Source organism: Vombatus ursinus, unplaced genomic scaffold (assembly GCF_900497805.2).
Source record: "Vombatus ursinus unplaced genomic scaffold, bare-nosed wombat genome assembly UNPS02010394.1, whole genome shotgun sequence".
NCBI lineage: Eukaryota > Metazoa > Chordata > Mammalia > Diprotodontia > Vombatidae > Vombatus > Vombatus ursinus.
This window is the reverse complement of record NW_020950172.1, coordinates 7,266,940-7,284,637: the sequence shown is the minus strand read 5'-3', so window position 1 is coordinate 7,284,637 and position 17,698 is coordinate 7,266,940. Positions and strand designations below refer to the sequence as shown.

Genomic DNA, 17,698 nt, shown 5'->3' with positions numbered 1-17,698 from the left:
CTCTCTCTCTCTCTCTCTCTCTCTCTCTCTCTCTCTCTCTCTCTCTCACACACACACACACACACACACACACACACACACACACACACACATCCATGCATACTTGGGTCTTAACAGAAATGGCAAGTTGAACAGTGATGGAAAATAGAAGCAGTGCCAGAAGACTACAGAAGGGTAATTGTCTCAATTTTCTAAAAAGAGAAAAGAACTAAGTCTGAAAATCCAAGAGCAGTGAGCTTGACCTAAATTCGTTAGAAAATTCTAGAACTGATCATTAAAGATATGGTTGGTGAACATCTTGAAAAGGTAGCAGAGATGATGACCAAGAACTAGCTGGGCTTTATCAAGAACAGCTGCTACCAGCCTAACCTCCTTTCTTGGACAATATTACTAAACCAGTTAATAAAGGGAATGCTACAGATAATGTTTAACTAAACTGTAGCCAAGTTTTTGATAAAATATTCCATTCTCTTCTTGTGAAAATGGAGAGAAGTGGACTAGACAATCCTACAATTCGATTCAGAACTGGTTGGATGAACTCCAAAAGTAGTCATTGATGGCTTAATGTCAACATGGCAGAAGGTACCTCATAGGGTGCCCTCAGGGATCAGTGCTGGGTCCTGAGCTATTTAACACATGTATCAGTGACTTGCATATAAGCACAAGGGTGCACTCAAGAAATCTGCCAGTGGTACCAAGCCAAGAGGGGTTATTAGCACATGGATGCCAAAGCTAGAGGCTCTTAACAGGCTCAAGCCTTGGGCTGGATCTAAAAAAAAGGAAATTCAGTAGGGATGAATGTAAAGTCCTGCACTTGGAAACACCAGCTTCACAAGGAGAGAATTCTGGAGTCATAGTTAGATAGCATTTGGTCTCTCAAGGATCTAGGGCTTTGCACGCTCTACAAGCTCTGTATGAGTCATCGGGGGGTATGCCAATGCCAAGCCAACAAACAAAGGTGCTTTTGGCAGCTTAGAATGTGGAGCTTCCAGGAACAGAGAGGTCATCTGGAGTATTGTGTTCAGTTCTGGGAATCACCAGTTAAGGACATTGTTAATCTGGAGAGGATCCCAGGCAACCAGGACAGTGAAGGACCTTGGTATATGAAGGAATCAGGGGCATTTTGCCTGAAGAGAGGAACGAAGGAAGGATATGATAGCTGTACTCAAAAGTATCTGAGGGGCTGTCATGTGCAAGATAGATTAGTTTTGTTCTGTTTGGTCCTAGAGGGAAGAACCAGGAACAATGAGAGGAAGTTACAAAGAGTCCAATTAAGTCTTGACGTCAAGAAAAACATCCTAACAATGAGAGCTGTTCCCAGATGGAATGGGCCCCAGGAAAGTGGCAGATTCCCCTCTTCCGAGGTCTTCAAATAAAGACTAGAGGACATCTGGGTGTGTCATAAAGGAGATTCTTTTTCTGTTTGGGATTGGACTAGATGATTGTTGGGATCCCTTCCAACCCTCAAAATCTGATGCTGTAATTTTGTGAAATCTTCGAGCACAGCAAAGATAGCCAAAGCACCAAAGAGGAAAACGTTGGAGCCCAAATATGGAAGAATTCTCAGTTTATCTGAATGATCATTTCTTCCCTCAAAAGGTAGAGGAACCAATGAAGGGGACTTTTGTTCTGAATCTGCTTCTCATGAACTAAGAGGAATTAGTGGTGGATATGATGGTAATCTTAGGGAGAAGTGGCCACTCCCTCTTAGAATTTGTTCTGGTGAAGAAGAAAGCTAAGTATAGTCTAACATGCATGCTACATTCAAGGAGAGCAGATTTCAAAGGATTGAAAGAGGAGGCAGGATTCCATGGCCTAGAATTCTGCAGAGGAGGTCAGCCCAGTTGGGATAGAGTACTTTCAAGAGTAGAATTATGAAGGCACAAAGGGAAATAATTCTGGTGAACAGGAAAGATAAGAATTGTCTGAAGAATCTGATGTGCATGCAATAGGAACTCCCCAGGAAACTTGAAATAAAAATTCCAATTTAAAAATAAAGAAAAAAGACAGGGAACTACCTAATTGTGAAGGCCAAAAGCCACTTCCCCATGGCAGTCAAAGGGTAAGAAGAATCAGGTCTCAAAAAAAAAAATAGCAAGCTATTAATGACCTTTTGAAAAACTTCTCCAAATAGTTACAAATAAGGCAGATATAAATCAAAACAATTCAGAGGTTTCACCTCAAACCCAGTAAATTGGCAAAGATGCTGTCAATCTTGGCATGGATGTAGAAAGACAGCCACTCTACAGAATTGTTTGTGGAGCTATGAATTGGTTCAACCTTTCAGAACAGCACTTTGAAATTACGAATAGAAAGTGACGAACCTGTCCATCCACTTTGACCCTGAGATACCATTGATAAGCATTTACCCAGGAAAATCAAGATGAAAAGAAGGGCCCCCATAGAGACCAAAATATTTACAGCAGCCCTTTCTGTAGTCACAAAGAACTGGAAACCATGCAAATGCCCCCTGATTGGAGAAGGGCTAAACCAGGCATGATACAGGAACATCACAAAGTATGGTTGTGCTCCAAGAAATGAGGAGTGTAATGAATACTGAGAATCAAGAAAAGGTATATGAATGGAGGCAGAGTGAAGTAAGAAGAACCAGGAAAACAAGCAACACAATGACTGCAGCAATGTGAATGTTGTCAAGGATGATGTCAGAACAACAAAAACAATTAACGCTGAATGATGTGAAACTAAGCAAGCCTGGCCCCAAAGAAGAAATATGATAACTCCCTCCTTTCATTGCAGAGGCAGAGGGCTCTGGGTGAGGAACACTGAGCATAACATCGTCTATGAATTGGTTAGGCTTGATGAACTGGGCTTTTCCTTCTTTTTTCATTCTTGGGTTATATGAGCTGCTCTGTCTCTGGGAAGGAGCCGAGGTACTGGTGCATCGAGAAATGAAGGTGATATAAAACCAAAAGATACCAAGAACAATACGTTTGAAAGAACAAAGGATATGCAGAAGATGGAATCAAGGGTAGGTAATAAAAGATGAACAGTAAACCCCTGGCACAGTCCCATAAGACCATTTTCAAGGGTGGTAAGCACTGGCATTGATGAGCCAGTATGGGTCTGATATTCCAAAGGCTATGCAGAATAGGAGAGGTACCACAAGGCTGAAGGAGAACAAATGCTTTCAAAAAAGGAAAGAGAATGGAGACTGTGAACTATAGGCCAGTGAGCATGAAGTCCATTCCTGGCAAAATTCTCTAATGGATAGAAAAGGCAACTGTTGAACATTTAGCAAAGAAAGAAGTGATTTACCAAGATCCAGCCTGGACTTCTCATTGACTGTAGACAGAATTAGATGGGTATATTCAAAGGGGTGCAGTGGATCCAGGACACTTGGATTTAGTGAACTTTTTGCTGTGTCCCACGCTATTCTTTGGAGAATAGAATAATACCACTACTTCATGAAAAGCTGTACATTCATTTTCTAATTCAAACCTTATGGACCTAATCTTGAAAGGCAGACAATGCAAACAATTTACAGATAAGGACATTGAGGCTTTGAGTGGCTTGATCCTTTTGCTGGGTACATAGCCCCAGGAGGTGAAAGAGAAAGAAAGATCCCATGCACATAAAATGTTCATCACAGCACTTTTTGTGGCAGAAAAAAAAACCCAAAAGCAAAGTGTGTGCCCATCCATTGATTGAGGAATGGCTAAAGAAAACCGTGGTACTTGAATGTAATCAAATATTATTGTGCCCTAAAGAATAATAAATATGATTAATTCAGAGAAACATACATCTATACGAACTGATGCAATGTGTAGTAAGCAGAACCAGGAAAACCATGTCACCAATGATAATAACAACATAAAGAAAGAACATAACAAAAGCACCTTCTCTTGTTCCAGAAGTAGGGGTCTATGGATTTGAAGTGTCACACATGCTGTTAGTCTTGGGTCTCTATCAGGTGATTTTGTTGAATTGCTTTATTTAATTGGTTTTTTTTCTTTGATACATGGGAAGCCTCCCTGGGCTTGGCGGTGGTGAGAAGAGGAAGGGATATAACTGGAAACAGAGAATCCATTTTTAAAAGAAAAAAAAAAGGCAGTGGGTTCCGTGGGACAGTGGGCCATTGGCATCACAACTTGGAAACCTACAGTGGGATCCCCAAACCATGGGTACATTCAAAACAGATGAGAGATGTGGAATCCTGACAGAAACCTCAAGTCATCAAATGCTCTTGAACAGAGAAGAGCTTGCTCCATGGCCAGACCCAAAGGAAGTCCCAGGACTTTAGCAGGACAGGACACTGAAGGATGAGAAGAATGGGTCAGCAAACAGGCTCAAAGACAAAAATGGCAGTCAGGCTACGGGAGGGGAGACAGTGCATTGCATCATCTAAAAGGGAAGTGGCAGGAGACAGAGTTCTCCCAAACCCAAGTGAAGGACCGGGGCACATGGGCAGGTCTGAGAGAGTTTTGTTTTGTTTTGTTTTTAAGAAGAAAAAGCAAAACAAAACCTTTGTCTTACACAACTGGGGAAGAGGCAGCCAATCTTCCCAGAGACATCCGTGCTGAGCCTTCGTGCCAAACATGCCAAAGAGTGAAGGGCAGAGTGGTTGAAGGTATGGGAGGGCCCTGCCCCGCACCCCTTCAGCAAGGGACTCTTCCTGGGGTAAGGAGAGGAGGACATAGCAGGGAGAAAAAGGATATGCAGACTTGCAGATGGCTCATGTGACCCAGAGAGCTGAAAACTAGGGTTGGGCATTGTAAAACAGGTGAACCCAATGCATACATGTTCCATCCCTCCTTCCTTGCCTTTCCTCTTTCTGTTGTCTGCCTGCTTTTCCAGCATCCCTTCATATTCTCACTGCTTAGGAAGAGATAGCCAACCTCCCTAGGCACACAAGCACTGTGCCCTCAAACCCTCTCCATTCCAACCAAACTGGCCAACTCACTGCCTAATTGGCTCCTTTCCATATGCCAGCCAGGTTTTCCTGACTCTGGGCCTTGGCTTCCACTCATGCCTGGGTCTTGTCTTCTTGTTGAATGCCAACGGTGGGGACAGTTGCCGTTTGATGAATCAAAACTGTTGCCTAGACTTTGCCCCACTGTTTGATCTTGATAATGGAATGTGTCTGTTCTCAAACACTATGAATTGGAACTCAAGCATAGCTTGGGTGGAAAGCTTTTCAAAGGCAGAAATGAATTTCTGTCCCTTTGGATTTTCTCTCTCTCAGCAAAGATGCTTAGAATAATTTGTTTAATAAATTTATCTTTGGCAGATGTGTGCCTACAACCTAAGAGTACAGTTTTTCTTCCACACAAGAATAGAGTTGGAGTCTCCAGGGACAGGGCCCCTCCCACCCCCACCCTGGGGTGGGGGGGGGAGGTCAGGGACATGGTAGAATGGGACCAAGGAAGGTAGAGGCTGAAGAACTCTGCGGTTGGGCTGTGTGAAGGACATGAGGACAGGCCCCCGAGGTCAAAGTGAGGGCAGACCTATCTTAGGGACCAAAGACCCAAGTCATAGGTACTGACAATGTCTGTTTCTATTTCTGGTGACACCCCACCCTACCCCAGACTTCTTCCAGACCTTTTACAGAATCAAACAACTGGAGAATTTGAAGGGACCTGTGAGGTCATCTATTCCAACCCCTTTCTCCACCCAAGCCCCATGCCTGAAGCCCCTCTGTAGTAGCTCTGACAAGTAGCCCTCCAGTCACTTCTAAAGGAACCCCGTGACAAGGAGCTCCTCCCAAGACAGGCCACACCTCTTTAGAACAGCCCTTCCTGTGAGTGGAAAGCTGCCCCCCTGCAACCCAAGGATGAATCCAGGTTCCATTTCCATCAGGTTTTCAGGTTAGCAAAGCGTTTTGTTCACAACAACCCAATGAGCCAGGTAGAGCATCAGTATGCCCACATTACAGGTAATGGAACTGAGGCTCAGAGAGTGAAAGTACCTCGCCCCCAGTCACATAGCTACTAAGTGTGGTTGTGCCCAGGTCTTCCCTGACTCCAAGCCCAGGCTTTCCACTGCACCCCACAGACTCTCAGCCAGTGCTCCTGAGTCTGCCCTTTGGGGCCAAGCCAACTCAGTCTAATTCCCAATGAGCCACCTGCTGAGCCTTTCTGAAAGGTTCCCACAGTTCTGATGGCAACAACATCACCCCCACAGGGGCAGAGGCACTCAGAAACTGCATTACCAAAGTCTGTGGAGGAAGAGGGTCAATGAGGACTACTTCACTAGGCAGGCTTGCCAACCTAGGCAGAATTGGAGAAACATAACAAGACGTGGGGACTGGGTGTGAAGTAAGCCAACATCTCCCAGCAGGATTCCGGGGTTGGGACCCCCCAGGGTTGCCTAAGCGCTCAGTGTTGAGGCTGGCAACAAAGACCAGCCAGCCACAGGGAACCAGGGAGGCAGTCACCCCATGTGAGAGGGCCATCACTGGGCTGGGGGAAGCCCAGGGAGATGTCTTGGGACCGCTACAGAACATGGAGCTGCTCACTTGAGAGTGATCAGAAAGAAACCAAGGACCCTATCCATTGCGTCTACCTGGAGCTCCAAGGCTCAGGGCTGGGCTTGTGATTTCTCCTCATCAGGCTGGGGCCAGGAAAGCCCTTTCTCGTTTGTACTAGATGGCCAGAGGATGGACCGAAGGAGGACAGAGGGATGGACACAGAGGCATGGTTGAGAGGGAGGACAGAGGGTAAATAGCATCCACATGCCCTGGACGTGCCCACCTCCCCCTCTCCTGCCGCCCCACCCCCACCGCCATCCCCCCCACTGCCAGCCCACTCACCGTGCGGCCACAGCAGGTGATTTCTTGAGGGGGTCAAGCAGGCCCCCCAGGCCTCCCACAGGCTCCTCCCCTAGGGAACGGGTGTCTTTGTTGAGCTGTTGCAGGCGGGAGCTCAGCTCGGTGATCACAGTCGGTTTGTCGTCTTCGGGGCCTGGGAGCCCCCGGCTCTCCACCGGGTCCCCCCACAGCTTAGACCTTCTCTGGAAGAGGTAGCGAGGGCGGGCAGGCCCAGCTCCGGAGGCCAGCCCGGCGGAGGCGGCGGCGATGAGCTCGCTGTCCGAGGACTGCTTGAGCAGAGGGTCCCTGAAGGTCACGGGCCCCTTCCCGAGCGGGGACTTGAGTTTCGGTTTCGGAGGCACAGGCGGCTTCTCGAGTACAAAAGTGTGTCCGTCAGCGAAGGAGGTGTGCGTGTCCGTGGGCTCGCCGCTCTCGGAGCTCAACGTGGACATGCTGGACACGGTGGAGATGGTGCTCGTGGTCTCCAGGTGAGGGTCGCTGGAGCTGCGCGTGTCCACCTCCTCCACACCAGAATCCGCGGCTGACTCAGGGGCAGGGGGCGCGTCACTGCTGGGCTTCCCTGAGGCTGGGCTGGGCGAGGCAATGGGGGTAGGGGCCGGCCCGGGGCCCGGGGGGGGCGTGCTCACCAGGAGGCCGTTGGCAAACTCGTCTGGGGGCGGCACCAGCCCGATCCTGGCCAGCTCTTCTCTCGTCTCCTCGTCACTGGATGACAGCTGGGCTGGGGGCAGGGCCACAGCAAACACCACGTCTGGCTCTTCCTCGGAGCTGCCCTGGCCCAGCACCGTGTCGGCGGCCGGGGGGCTGCTAGGGGGCTGGGCCCGAGGGCTGGGCAGGGCCCCCGGTGCGGCCGCGGGGGCAGCGGCCGGAGGAGGGGCCTGGCTCAGCTCAGGGACGCCTGGTGCACTCTCCTCTGCCTCCAGCTCCCCAGGGCCCTGCCCATTGCCCGTGGCGTGGACCACGATGAGGCCAGCGGGACGCTGCAGCGACGTGTCCAGAACGCTGAGGATCATGGACTTCTTGTCATCCGGCGTCTTCCTCTCGTCCCGTGGGGACTTCTCAACCTCTCGGCGGGCAGGGAGGGGGCCCCACGCGGGGCCCCGGGGGGAAAAGGCGGGGGTGGGGGAAGCCAGGCTGCTGCGCTCTGGCTCTCTGCTCTGGATGTCCACAAAGAGGGGGGCTGGCCTATCCGTGTCTGGGCTGTGAACAGGGGTTGGGGATCTCGAGGGCACCTGGGAAGCCAGGGCCCGCTCCCGGGCGGCCAAGGCGAGGGCTAAGGGCGAGCTGGGGTCCAGGGGCTTGCCGGTGAGTGGGTGGATGAAGGTGGAGCCCACGGGGGAGGGGCTAGGGCTGCTGACCAATGGCTTGAGAGCGGAGACGGGCGAGGGTAAGAGCAGGTCCCTGCCGCTGCCCAGGAGGCGCTCGTCGATGGATCGGGAAGGCTGCAGGGACGGCATCTCTGCGCTGGGGGGGCTGCCCTCGATGGCCCCCACGGAAAGGAAGACGGTGGAGCGGCGCCTCTCATCCAGCCGACGGTCTCGTTCCTTGCCAGGGCCGGCGCCAGTAAATGGGAGGCCAGGTGGTTCCCCGGGGGGGTAGTCGAGCCCCCCGAGCCGGTGCCCCCGGCGAGTGGGCGACGGCTCCCGGGGGAAGCTGCTGCCGCTGCCCCCCACAGCCAGAGCTGCCCGGTCCTGCGCTTCCTCCACCTGCAGCTGCTTCACCAGGGGGCTCTTCCTGCGCTGGGGCTTGGATGGGGCAAAGAGACTGGCACTGAAGGCGCCCAGGTTGGCGTAAGGGCTGTCTTGACTGCCGGGCACTCGTGCCTTCCGCCTCAGGCGCTCGGGGGGCGTGGCTGCAGGAGGAGGCCGGCTGCTCTCGGCCACAGCTGGTTCGTGGGGTGAGTCCTGCAAGATGATCATGGACCGAGCCCGCTTCTGGCGCTCGGGGTATGGGAGAGGCCCATGAGCGCCGAGGCCCGGGGCATAGAGCCCAGGGGGTCCCGCCCCTCCCAGCCGGGCCTCCAGCCCCGGCTTGAAGCTGGATCTCACGGTGTCGTAGGCACGGCCTGGCGGGGGTGGCGGTGAAAAGGAGGGAGGTGGTCCTGTGTCGAAGTAGTAAGGGGAGGGCGGGGGGGGGCGGGGCGGTCTGGGGTGGGGGCGGGATCCCATGGCCCTCACGGACAGCATCCTGCATAGACGAGCTCCTCGGGAACTTCCCCTCCAGGAGAGAGGCCAGCTTCTCATCTTCCCCTACGGAGGGACCGGCAGTCAGGCCCGGGGACCTGGGGTGAGGCCTGGGGAGGGAGAGGGGGTGGGGGCGTGGGGGAGCAGTGGAGACTTGGAGGCACCTGGGGGATGTGACTGGGAAAAGGAAAGCTATGGGAGGGAAGGAGGAGGGCCCGCTACAGCCGGGTAGCTTACCTACTCTCTGCCCCAGGCCCCACTGCTCAGAGGACAGCCGTGACAGCTGTCCTCCGAGCCTATGGTCAAGGACCCCCTTGGGACAATTCAATGTATAGCTAGCAGGAACTGGCACTCCTCAAGTCACGCCTCAGGGTCAACCTCGACAGGTCTCTGACAGTGTGCCCCACGGCTCTACTTTCAGCCCCATTTTATTTAACATTTTTATCAATGACTGGGCTGGAGGCATAGGTGGCAAGCTTATTAAATAGGCAGATGACACAAAGCTGAGAAGAGCTTAACACATCGGGTTACACAATCAGGATCCAAAAATATCTCTGCAGGCAAGAACGTAGGGCCAAGTCAAACAAGATGAGATTCAACCGGATAGATGGAGAAGCAGAACAGTAAGATCCATGTAAAAGCAAAAGAAAAATGTAAATTCTCCCACTTCCTAACGATTAAAGCTGAGCCTGAGTGGGAGGGGCTGGGCACGCCCTCATTGGAGGCCATCCAATGGAGGTTGAGTGAGCATTTGCCAGGATACTGTCCAAAGGATCCCTGCTCAAGGCCGGGGGGGGCTTGGAAGCCCCTTCTGCCCGAGATTCTTTGGATGAGCAAGAGGTGCCTTTCTGCCTTCTCTACCCAGAAGTCATAGAGCTCTGGACCACAAGAAAAGTGGCTCAGAGGGGAGCTCAGGCCTCCAGGGAGGAGGCCGAGAAAGAACTGGAGTTCAGGTGGGGGCCAGAAGAGAGAGACACATTGCTAAGGTAACCGGTGCAGCTGAGCCGGATGATCTGAGCCAGGAAGACACAGACTTCTTAGGGAAGCGTGTATCAAGCTGTCGCAGACGTGGAGAAGCATCACGCAGCCCTGAGAGAGGCAGAGATGGCAGAGGAGGCATCGCTGGCAAAGCCCAGAGGGATGGCTGGGGCCACAGAGAAGGGGGAAGGGGGAGAGGATCTGCCTCCGAAGTGAAGGAGGAGAGATGGGGGGGAGAGAAACAGGGGAGTAAGGCAAAGACCCAGGCAAGAGAGCAGAGGAGATCAGGGATGCTGGAACGCAGTTGTCTGATAGGCAGGAAGCCTTCGGGGGCCCACCAGGCAGGAACCATTGCTGCCTCAGACTTCCCAGGAGGCGGGGAACACAGATCACCTCAAGATTTACAAAGCACCTCCCTCACACCAACCCACAAGGGAGTTAGTATAAAAGAAATGTTATTCTTATTTTTCAGATGAGGAAACTGAGATCCATGGAAGTCACAGGATCGCAGACATAGAACTCTATGGGACCTCAGAATCCATGTAGTCCAACCTCCTCACTTTACAGATGGGAAAACTGAGGCACAAAAACCTGCTATAACTTTCCCAAGGTCCCAAAAATGAAAGTGCAAAAGATGCTGTCAGTTGATTACCAAGAAGCCCATGACTTAGCTGGAAAAATACAATGAGCTTTAAAAACCATCTTCCCCTGCATGTGTTAAGTTCGTAAAACATTCCTCGAAAGATGCAACAACAGAGAGAGGTTTCTTCAGCAATTTTCTGTCTCTTAACATCAGAGTCCAGCATGAACCAAGGTGCCAGCTATCTGCCTGCCAGAGCTGTTTGCCATGATAATGGAGGCCATCGCAGGCAAGTCCAGATGGAAGAGGGCTTTCCTACAAATGGTGGAGTCCTCCAGACACCTTATTTGTGGATGGCAATGTGTCATTGGCACAAAGGGGAGAAATGCACCGGGACCTCTTACCTGAAACTCAAGCACTCAAAAGAATGTGACCTGATGGAGCAGCTAGGTGGCACAGTGGATAGAGCTCTGGCCTTGGAGTCAGGAGGACCAGAGTTCAAATCCGGCCGCAGACACTTACTAGCTGTGTGACCCTGGGCAAGTCACTTAACCCCAATTGCCTCACCAAAAAGCAAAAAAAAGAAAAGAATGTGACCTGACCATTCACACAGGAAACCAAGTGGTTGAAGAATGCCTCTGGTTCAGGCTATAACTTGCAGTTGGGGGATCAGCTATTCCACCACGGACAACTGACAAGGCTCTCTGAGCCTCTATTTCTACATCTACCAAATGGGGAGAAGCCATAGCACTTCCTGGCTGACATGTAGGTAAAGCACAACCAGCTACAAATTACTTTTCCGATGGTCAGAGTTATCTTGGGTTCAACATTGTCTCATGGTTAGGGTTATCTTGGGCAGGCGATACAGCTAGACGAGGGGGGACCTGAATTGAATGGGAAGAAGAGAGGAGGCTGGACTGCCTTTGGGAAGCTGTGCCTCAGCAACCCTAACCTTTCTGAAAGAAAAACACATCTTCATCACCAGTATCCTTCCTATGATGCTAAATAGCAATGCATCATGATATACCACACTCACTGAAGAATCAAAACTTCAGACAATGACCTGAAAAGCAGTGAAGAGACGGAGGGTGGGATGATGGTAGATGCACAGAGTGGCATGAGAGAGGCTTCCAGCAGATGGCTGAGTAGAGGAAAAGGGGGAGTCAGTCACATTAAGGGACTGAGGGAAATGGTGGATGGCTAGCATCCCACCCTGGCATGTGCATCATGTGAAGAGAGCAGGAAGAAGGTCCCCAGTCAACATTAAGAAGTCCCTCTACAGAGAACGAATGGGAGAATGTGGGCAAGTGTCATACAGAATGAGAAGGTGTGAATGAACTTGGGGAGCACAAAATTGGAGGGTGAACACCCTCACCCAGATCCACTGACATGTCAAAGAGGTTTGTGTATGGGTCATATCATCCTATCAGGTTGCAAGATCCCTGGAGGCAGAGACTATGTTTGATCAAATTTCTGTAATCTGCTCCCCACCCCCACCAGCACCAGCACAGGGCTCTGCATTCAGTAGGTGTCTAATAAACATTTGTGGGCTTGAATTGAATTGAATCAAAAAGCAAGGGCCACATATGCCTTGGAATAGGTGTAAAACATATGGAAAGTCAGAAGAGCCAATCCAGGACACCTGAAGGATAAGGGGAAAGATGGACATAAGGCTGGGTAACAGCAGCTGAATACCAAGACTGGCACAGTCCTGAAAGCCCTCTGACAGGACAACCTGGGGCTGGCTGGCAGTGGATGCTAAGGACAACAAATTTCCTTTTTTGCTACATTGGTGACAAGGAGGAAATAAGAGAAGGGACAGCACTGGTGCTCACTCGATTTTATTTGGGTCTGTTTTCTCTACCAAGGAGAACAATCTTCAGTCGTGAAAGTACAGAACAGGAAAGTGAAACCCAAGGCAACTTAGGGGCCAGTAAAAAGGCATCGGCTTCCCTTAATGAGGTCAAGTCATCTTGACCAGATGAATAACGCACCAGAGGGAAGAATGGCCCAGCACGTGGGCTTGCTAAGTCACTGGGATCTCTGAAAGTTGTGGCAATGAGGCGAGCTGCCACAGGACTGGAGAAGGGCAAAGGTCCCCCTGATTTCCAAGAAGGTGATTAAATATCAGTAAGAGGGCAGGTGTTGAGCACTTAGAAAGAGAAGCAGTAACCAGCAAGAGCCGGCGTGAGTTCAAGAACAGGTCATGTCCAGACAGCCTTGTCTAAGCATAACATCCTGAGATTGCAGCGCTGCATTGGACAAAGGCCCACGTGCTTCCTTCCTGGACAAGAGGAGGTGGACGGATTCAAAACTGACCAAATGACCCAATGCAATGAGTCTAAATCAATGCGTTGATGTCAACTGGGAGGGAGGTCTCTGGGAGAAGCCCTGAGGCTTCTGCTCCCTCAGATTCAGCATTGTTATCAAACCCTTGGTTGCAGGCACAGATGATAGGCTCAGCAGCCTTCCTAAGAGGAAGACCTGATATGCTAGGTGACAGATAACAGGATCTCCCCAGATCTTGACAGATTAGAATGATGGGTTAAATCTATTAAGACAATTGTAATAAGGATAAAGGCTAAGTCGCTGGTTAAAAAACAAATCAAGTCCATAAATACAAGATGGGGGATCCTGTTTGCAAGAAATCTCAGTTTTGGTGGACAAGCTCAATGGGCCAAACATAGGCCCAGACATACAGGCCAAAAAAAGCTACCACCATCTTAGTCTCCATTGAGAAAGAGACAGAGGCTGGGAGTTGGGGAGAGAGACAGAGACAGAGACAGAGAGAGACAGAGAGACTGAGACAGACAGAAAGACAGAGACAGAGAGAGGAAGGAGAGAAGAGGGAAGGAGAGGTAGAGAGACAAAAAGACAGAGACAGAAAGAGGGAGAAAGGAGAGAAGAGAGAGGGAGAGAGAGAAAGAGACAGAGACAAGCAAAGACAGGAAGAGAGTAGAGAACAGAAGAGGGAGGAAGAAACAGCCAGAGAAAGAAAGACAGAGATGGAGATGGAAACAGAGACAGAGATACTGAGATAGACACAGAGAGAGAGAAACAGAGACAGAGAGAGACAAAGAACGGGAGAGGGGAGAGAAGAGGGAGGGAGAGACAGACAGACAGACAGACAGAAGAGTGTGTCCTGACTAGGGAGCTGACGTCCTCTGCCTGCTCAGACCACATCTGAGCACCACTTTTAGGAAGGGTATTAACAAATGAGCACACTCAGCTGAAGATGGTCAGGACGATGAAGCCTGGAGTTCTTTGGGCTGAAGAAGTGTAGCCTGGAGCAGAGAAGACCCTAGTATCATATGACAGCTGCTTCAAGTAGGTCATAGGCTTTCATGGGAAAGAAGCATCAGACCTCCTGATGTGATGCCAAAAGACAGAACTAAATGTGGTGCAGAGGCAGACTTAGAGAGAGGGAACAGCTTGACCATTAGGGCTGTTCAACCTCGATGGTCTCCTTGAAGGCCACACAGATCCAGCTAAGGTAGTGAGGTCCTTGTCACTGGAAGCGTTCTGTGAGGCTGTACAACTACCTGATAGGGATACTATCAAACGAATTCCTCCTTTGGGAGGGGAGCTGGACGATATGACTTCGAAGGCCTTTACCAGCTACATACAGACTGGCAGAGGTCATTAGAGACAGGGTTGGCGGGGGGCAGAATACAGAAGGAATGCTGGGGAAGGAAGAACTGACAATGGACAGCTTCCAACCCCCAAGATTCAGGGGGAGGCGGCATCAGAGGTGTGGCCCCTTGGCTCTCCATAGCCCTATTCCCCACTCCTGTGAGTGCTTCACGTCCCTGCTCTGACCCGCACGTCCCTTCCACCTCTACCCCATGTCCTAAGGGTCCTCCGATTCCTAGAAGTCCCCTAACCTTTCCAACAACTGGTTCCCCTTATCCCCAGGCCCACATAATTCTCATGATCACACCATCAACCTCATTCCTCCATATCCCATGAAATACCCCCACTCCATCCCCTCCCCTAGAATCCACCATGGCCATACCTACAGATTTGGTGCGTGGGATGCCCTTTCGAAGGGATCCAGGAAGCTTCTCAGAGCCAGGAAGGCCCTGGCGTTCAAATAAAGACTGTGAAGAGGAAAGAAAACACAGATGGTGGGAGCCAAGCACCAGAGGCTGCTGGTCCCCCATACCCCCACACTGATGCCCTGATCCTCTCAAACACCCTCAAGTCATCCCTCACTGACCCCCTCACCACTCTACCGACATCCCCAGGTACTGCTATACTACCCCCAGCCACAATTCCCGTGCCTACCTCAATGACCCCATTGCGTCCTTGACCACATCCACACCAATTTCCTATGACCCTGGTCAATAAGCATTGACCGCTCTGACATCTTTAATTCCCCTTCCTTGGAACCCCATGAACGTGAGCCCAACTCACACTGGTTCCCGTGACGCCTGGGACTCCTCTCACAGTAACCTCCATAGTCCCACTCCCAATGGGCCCACCTAGCTGACCCTCATCCCTGGTCCCTGTGACGCCGCTCCCACTGAGCCACTCAAACAGATCCCTAGGGACTGACATCCCCTCAGTCCTAGTGGATCCCACTGCTCAAACCGACCCCACGATTGCTCTGACCAGCCCCTATGGCCCCACTCTCAATGAATGCCAGGGTACAGCTGATAGGGACTCCTGTGGTCCCATTCCCAGGGGCTCACATCCCCTTTGCCTTGTGGTCCCCGGGGCTCTTCTCAGTGACCGTCATGGCTATATTCACACTGAACCACACTCCCCCACTCCCATGGGCTCCAGTCCCCTGGCCTACTCCTCCTGTGTCCTACCGTCCCAACGACGACCCCTGTGGCTCCACTCTCAGTATCACCCACGCTCCCTCTCTCCGCGGCCCCCACCCCACCCCCGCCAGCCTCCATAGCGCCACTCACACTGATCTCCGCGGGAGTGATGCGGCGACTTGTGGGCCTCTGCTTGACAGTGGCCGCCCTGGAGTCGGCATCTGCGATGTCCGGTCTCAGTGTGGGCTCTGCAGCTGCCGCCAGGATCTCATCCAGCTTCTCTGCATAATCCAAAGGAAGTAAAGCCTGAGTGGCCCATGGCTTCTGCCTGATGATCCCCGACTCACCCTTTTCCCAGCTAGGGGCAGCAACAATGCCAAGTAGATACCAGAACTAGAACGAGGGGTAGGCAAGGTGGACGGTTTCCCAGGGTGCAGCACACAAGGGGCCAGCCAGGGACATCTGCCTGGTCATCATTCAACTTTCCCACAAAACATTTATTTCGCTTTCAATTGCTCCAGTCAGAGAGAAGTCTCAAAGCCTCCTGGGGCAATGCAGGTAGAGGGGGGAGAACTTTCAAGCCTTTCCCTGGATGCGTGAATGCCACCCCACCAGGGGGCTTCTCCTTGGCCTTGGCATCACTTCCTGCATTCCCCGTCCCCCACTACGACCAACCCTCATCTATATGTCCAACTCCCCATCCCAGCCTCAGTCTTTCCAGGAGCCCAGGCCCTTGGGCCAGTCCACCCCAGAAATACCCCATGCCAGGTAGGAAGGTGACTGACCAGCTCTGGCAGCCTCTCCTTTGCCTGGCCCTCCCAGGTCTGCTGGAGACCCTGAGCAGTGGCTTGGGGAGAGGTGTTGCCACAGATCAGAGCTTCTCCCAAATCCTCCTGATCAGGGGCCCTTTAGGGATCCCTCCTCTTGGGAATTTCTCTAAACCCTCATGACCTTAGTGGTGCCTCATTCCATCAACCAGTCGACCAACAAGCATTTTATTAAGGGCGTGCTCTGTGGCAGGCACTCTCCAGTAGGAACATGTGTATCCCATTGCTCCTGCTGCAAGATCCCCCTCCCCATGCGGTCCTGGGCACTCTGGGGCAGGGAGTGGCCCAGCTCTCCTCCTTCCCAGCCCACTAGGGGCAGAGGGGTCCATGGAGCAGGACCCCCAGGTGGGATACCGGAAGAGACTCTCCCTTCAGGGAAAAGCTCCCCAGTCAAGGTCCCCACCAGGGACGAGGTCCAAGGCTGGTAGTAATGAAACCACTGTGTTACAAGTTTCGTTCAGAAAGCTCCATCACGTAGTAGGGGTACAGGCCCTGGGAGAGTCCTTGCAGCTAGCTAAAGACCCTGCAGTCTAAAGGAGGCATGACCAAAGAAGGAAACAACTTTGTTAGGCAACAAGCCGGCAGCTTCCCAGCAGACAGCAGCCTGGCAGGGGGAAATGAGAGAGGAAAATTACCTCGGGCAGACTGGGGGTAAGCTGGCGTGGGGGCTTTGGTGCTCTCGGCTGCAAGGCGCCCCAGGAAGGCGTGGCTTTCTCTTTTCTCTTCTGCCTCATGTGGAGAAAGGAAGAGGAGCTCTGAGGGCAGGGAGGTTGGAAAGGCAACCTAAGGCCATCCCTGTGATGAGCAGGAAGCAGTCACAGAAAGGACTCTCTCCTCAGAGAAGTAAGAGGCGCAGGCAGCTGAGGGAAGCAGGCTGCAGGGGGTTGGTGCTGAGCTAAGGTAAGCAGGCTGAGTTACAAAGGAGCATCCTAACCAGGGCTGCTATAGAACAATGTGTTATAACAGTTCAGCAGTGGTGAGAAAGGTATCAACTTGTACCTCAGGCCCCTGTTGCCTTTAAAATCTGGCCTCAAAGAATTATTGGCAGCAGAGGTCAATACTATTTAAAGTCACATTTTTAAGTTGGAAAAAGATTTCTTTTTAATAACACAAACTAAATAGTGGAAGTTATTAAATTAATTAAACCAGTGAGTAGGCTGGAGCAGAAAGCCACCATCTGGAACCCGTCTCCCGGCTTCCACTATCACCTCCAAGTGGCCAACGCTCAAGTCTGCACATCCTGCCGTGCGTCTTCACAAGGGGAAGGAGAAGGTCACAGCTCCCACTTCACCTACATTTCCAGCTACCTGTTGGACACCTACGCCTTGAGATCCCACTATTATCTCAAAGTCAACATACTCAAAACTGAATTTCTCTTTCTCAGCAAACTGGCCTCTTCTGATCTCTCTATTTCTATGAGTAGGCCCTGCTATCATTCATTCATTCATTCGACAAGCATTTATTAAGTCCCTCTTATGTGCCAGGCACTGGTATTGGTGCTGGGGATACAAAGACAAAATGACCACTAGCCTCTGCCCCATGGGCTCTGACCATGCCCCCAACCCCTTCTTCAGTCC

The 17,698-nt window shown here is 51.5% G+C and overlaps 1 protein-coding gene across 1 annotated transcript in view; it reads right to left on the bottom strand.

Moving 5' to 3' along the window:
* Positions 1 to 17,698, bottom strand: part of SHANK3 (SH3 and multiple ankyrin repeat domains 3) — a 61,520-nt gene that overhangs the window by 6,201 nt on the left and 37,621 nt on the right. Inside the window, 5 exon segments of the mRNA XM_027854245.1 lie at positions 6,770 to 8,919; positions 8,921 to 9,033; positions 14,541 to 14,625; positions 15,445 to 15,575; positions 16,757 to 16,846. Of these exon segments, the coding sequence (XP_027710046.1) occupies positions 6,770 to 8,919; positions 8,921 to 9,033; positions 14,541 to 14,625; positions 15,445 to 15,575; positions 16,757 to 16,846 (2,569 nt within the window).